Here is a 4,444-nt window from a genome sequence, read left to right as displayed (position 1 = left end):
GCAAAGGACCGGCATAAACCAGCAAAGGACCAGCTTAAACCAGCAAAGGACCGGCATAAACCAGCAAAGGACCGGCATAAACCAGCTCCAAAACATACCTAACCAGCATATGCTGTTTTTTTTTCAACAGGGAGGCCATGTATGAAACATTGATTTTAAACTTGTTTTCAATGCCTTCATTACCTTGCACTCTGATGTAGATCAATAGATAGCTGTGCCAAAAGCCAGACCCGTATAAAGAGCATGTCTACATACTTTTGGCAATGAATTATATCCATAATCAAACTGCATGTTACACACTTTTTGCATGATCTGAAATAGGTGTTTCTATGGCAGAAGAGATTCACCAGAAGAATGATCCACTGCTGTCGATGCTCAAGGACATTTATGTGGAGTCTAAAGATCCAGATCCTCAGGTTTGAATTTTAGGATATTTTGACCTACAGACCAATTAAAGTCAGCAGCAATTACTGTGGTATCAACAAGACGCATTGATTCATATTTATTAAGTTGCCTTTTAATAAACTGCGTCAAATTTCACCAACAATTGCAAAGCAAAATTTCTTAAAATGGATCAACAGCATAGTTATAAAGAAAAAGAAAAACCACAGGGCACTTTGGAATAGAAACAGTGGGTCCAAACAATTCCATCCATCGCAATGAGTAAAACCAAAGAACATACTTCTGATGTGCAGCAAAAGATTGTTGTCCTTCGCAAAATAGAAATTATAAAAGGGAGAGTTCCGGTCCTTGATTCTGATTGGCTGAGCCGCGTTCGAAGCTGTTGTAAATTACACTACAAACACACACCTTTGTTTACTTCTGTGTGTTGCTCGGCAACCACTTTGTTGGAACCACAACTGTTTCTGAGGAACTACATTGTTTGGTAGAAGAATACTGTTTTTATTAATATCATTACACTTTATTTGCTCTGTTTTATTTTGTGAAACCTTGCTACGTATATGGAATAACCGTTTTATAAAAGCAGTAAGCCCCGTGAAGCCGTGGTTTACAGTGAATTTATAACAGCTAAGGGGGTTTTAGCTGTTAACAACGCCCCTTAGCTGTTATAAATTCACTGTAAACCACGGCTTCTTGGGGCTTATTGCTTTATTGCCTGAAAGAAAATGGCTAAAGCATTGAAAATTCCCATTTCCACCATAAGGGCAATAATGAAGAGGTTGTCTCTATCCTCATCAGGCATTTTAAGAGATTAGCAAATGGAGGTTGCAGAAAGTATTGAATAAAAGGGGTCCAATAATTGTGGCCAATGTGTATTAGGAAAAAAAAAACGACATTATTTTGCTTCGTCTTTGAAGTAACAGCAACTCACTTGTTTTTGCAAAATGCAAATGTGCACTTGACTTTCAATTCATAACATTTACAAAGTATAGACTTAGGCTACAACAGTAAAATATGTTATGCGCTGGGGAAAACATATCTCAATTGCATTAAACAACACAAGCAGTCGGTCAGCACCTGCAGCAGCCGCCCACGTGCTTCTGAGCCTCTTTGAAGCGTTTCATTCAAATTGCTCTTGTGCTTCAGACAACTTAGGTCATGCATTTTTCCCCACTTCAGTTTCCTCTGTGGCCATTTTCAAATGCTTCGTACTGTGAAATTTACAGGCCAAATTGAAAAGTACCTGCATTTGGTGCTTGGTGGGTGTTAATTTTGTACTCTGAATGTCACAACTCGATATTTAGTGAGAATGATAGAAGAATTGTTTAAAATAGCATGGTGTCACTAGTTAACGTCATGTCAAATAGAAAATATAAAAATATTGCTGTATAGAAGTATTGTGTCTGAATTATTACTGTGGCTCAACCAATCATAATCCTGGACCAGAACTATTCATTGATTTAGATTCATTGATATAAACTCAATGCATTGTCAGTCTGCACTGAATGAGTGCAGAAAATATGACATTTATGAATTATTTTTATGCAGTAGACAGTAGGTCTCTACGATGTTTAGGTGAAATGCGAAGGGTGTGCATAGATGCGATCCAAGTCTTTTTGCACTTGATTATCCTTTTGAAATGCCACACATAATATGCTTGTGCGGCTTACTGCCAGACAGATTGCACTGCAGTAGGTGCTGTAAGAAATCACGCCTGTTCTATTAAATCAATAGACTATGTAAATGGTAAGAAAGAGTCCATGTTTTTTAGACTACTAGGCTTAGAAACACACTGTGTCTTTGAACAGTTTTGGGGGTAACGTATTGCAAGTAATGTGAGTTATGTAATCGGATTACTATTGTTAAGTAAAGTAATACAAATGACAAGAAAATATCAGAGTTACCTTTTCAAAGTAATGCCAGTTACTTTGTTTTCCCATTTATTGAATGACAATTCTCCTGTCCCCATGTTGAGAGAAATTGGGAATAAATGCAGAGGCTTTGTTTGCGCTGTGTGAACATGATGCTTACTGTAGTTCTAGACTAAATGTGAGCATGCATTTACTCATCTCACTTGCACAAAAACCGATTCAATATTCCTCAAAATGAATAAAAACTGAAATGCAAACTCAGAATATGACGCAAACCTGCAATAATTAAATGTCAATTGAATTTACATTTCCTTCAGCCTGAGGCTTATTCATTTCACTTTGGTGTGAAAGGGCTTTAACATATGCCAAAAATCTAACTTTTTAATATTAAAAACATACAAGCAAGCCCAGCCCAGATAAGAAAAAGTAATGCAAAAGTAACGTAACGCACCACACGGATACGTTGTTTTACGTTCAAATCAAAGCACAAACAATGTCGAAAACGTATCCACGTGGCGCAGCTGACACAGAATAGCATAACACTGCAGTTTGCATCTGTTTGCTCTGACAATAAATCAGTTGCCCCATGCATTGGTCATTTGATTGTGTACTGAATATAACGTTATTTTTTATAGTTACTCTCTGCCATTTTGCTCTTGAATGTTTTTCATCAATACTTTGCACTCCCAGTTGTTATCATCAATGTGATGCGAGTTGAATTCATTTTGTTTGAATTGTTGTGGTTTACTATGAATTATATAAGGAATATTATGAGAAACCCATTTCTTTTCAGATGTATCATGCCTTATTTAGTAGGAGACATGGGCCAATTGTAGATTTTTTTTCTTTTGATATCTAGAGATGAGAACATAATTTGCGGGCTGTCCCGGATTCACACGCTCGAACCAGCAGATGTCCTCAGCGTAGCATTGGGTTCAGTTCATTAGTTTCAGAAGACTTACTTTCTCTTATCACTATATCAAAACTTTACCGTTCTCTTTCTGTTGTTTATTTCATTGTGTTTTATATTTCAAACTCACTGCTATACCGCAAACTCACTTGATTCGTTCCCATCCCGCAACGAAACGCAGCTGCTTCGACATCGATGATTGGCCGAAGTGAAAACTCCAGCTGGCGACTCCTGCATTTTCATTGGTTAACGGGGTGTGACTCAAATCCGGCGCTGAAATTTAATTGGTTTACTTTGAGTGACGCGGTACTCGGTGAAAGCGGACAGCACGAGCGACACGGTGTGTTTGGGATGCATTTGCGGAATGAGAAGCGGGTACAAAATGTTTCATGCATTCCTCTCCGTTTAAAATGAGCGTTTGCACTCGACAAAACAGCTATATTTTAAGTCTGTTTAGCTCAGGGGTTTTTTTTTCTGTTAGATTATTACGAGGTTAAACATCTGTTTTGCAACGGGGGTTTTCAGATTGATTTACATCCCCAAAACGGGCAAAACTTTTATTTTTTTTATGTTTTTGACACGTTTAGTTAGTGTTTTTCAACCGAAACCGTGTCAGCCTCTCGAAGAAATAGATCTCACGGATGGACGTATATTTTAGGTAGAAATGTGGGATGTCGGAGCTTCAAACATCTGGCTTGTAAGCGCTTCGTGTTAAAAACTGCAAAGCACAAAGGGAAGAGAAATTGATGCGTAGTGTATTGTATCTGTGCAACAGTTATTGAGCCTTTCGTGTTCTTCAACCGAAACCGTGTCAGCCTCTCGAAGAAATAGATCTCACGGATGGACGTATATTTTAGGTAGAAATGTGGGATGTCGGAGCTTCAAACATCTGGCGAGAGAAGGATGTGTATCTGAATCTAAGCTTATAATGATGTGACTGATGCAGCAGCATATATATATATATATAAAAAAAGCCCCAGGAGAATCAAGGTAAAACACCAGCTTATTTAATTGTGTTTAGAAAGCAATATATAAGATAAATATTGTGATGTTCTCTGCACTTTCCTCCATTTTAAATCAGTTGATCCACTTTCAAGGTGAATCTTCCAGATCTGTTAGGTTTTGAGGGATATTTATAAATTAAATTAAATCATTTAATTTGAATTAAAAATAAATATTTCTTAATTAAATTATTGCAGGGAAAATTTTCACTGGATATAATATCAGTGCAACAAAAATTAATTCGTAAGATTTGTAAGAA

At 37.2% G+C, this 4,444-nt stretch overlaps 1 protein-coding gene across 1 annotated transcript in view; it reads left to right on the top strand.

Annotated features, from left to right (window-relative positions):
• Positions 1-4,444, top strand: part of LOC107670239 (NADH dehydrogenase [ubiquinone] 1 alpha subcomplex assembly factor 4-like) — an 11,033-nt gene that overhangs the window by 4,090 nt on the left and 2,499 nt on the right. Inside the window, exon 2 of the mRNA XM_016462775.1 lies at positions 322-416. Coding sequence (XP_016318261.1) covers positions 322-416 — 95 coding nt within the window. The remainder of the gene's footprint in view (positions 1-321; positions 417-4,444) is intronic.

Source organism: Sinocyclocheilus anshuiensis, unplaced genomic scaffold (genome assembly GCF_001515605.1).
Source record: "Sinocyclocheilus anshuiensis isolate Anshui unplaced genomic scaffold, SAMN03320099.WGS_v1.1 scaffold937, whole genome shotgun sequence".
Taxonomy (NCBI): Eukaryota; Metazoa; Chordata; class Actinopteri; order Cypriniformes; family Cyprinidae; genus Sinocyclocheilus; species Sinocyclocheilus anshuiensis.
Note: the sequence above shows the minus strand (reverse complement) of the source record. Positions and strands in the feature narration are given on the sequence as shown.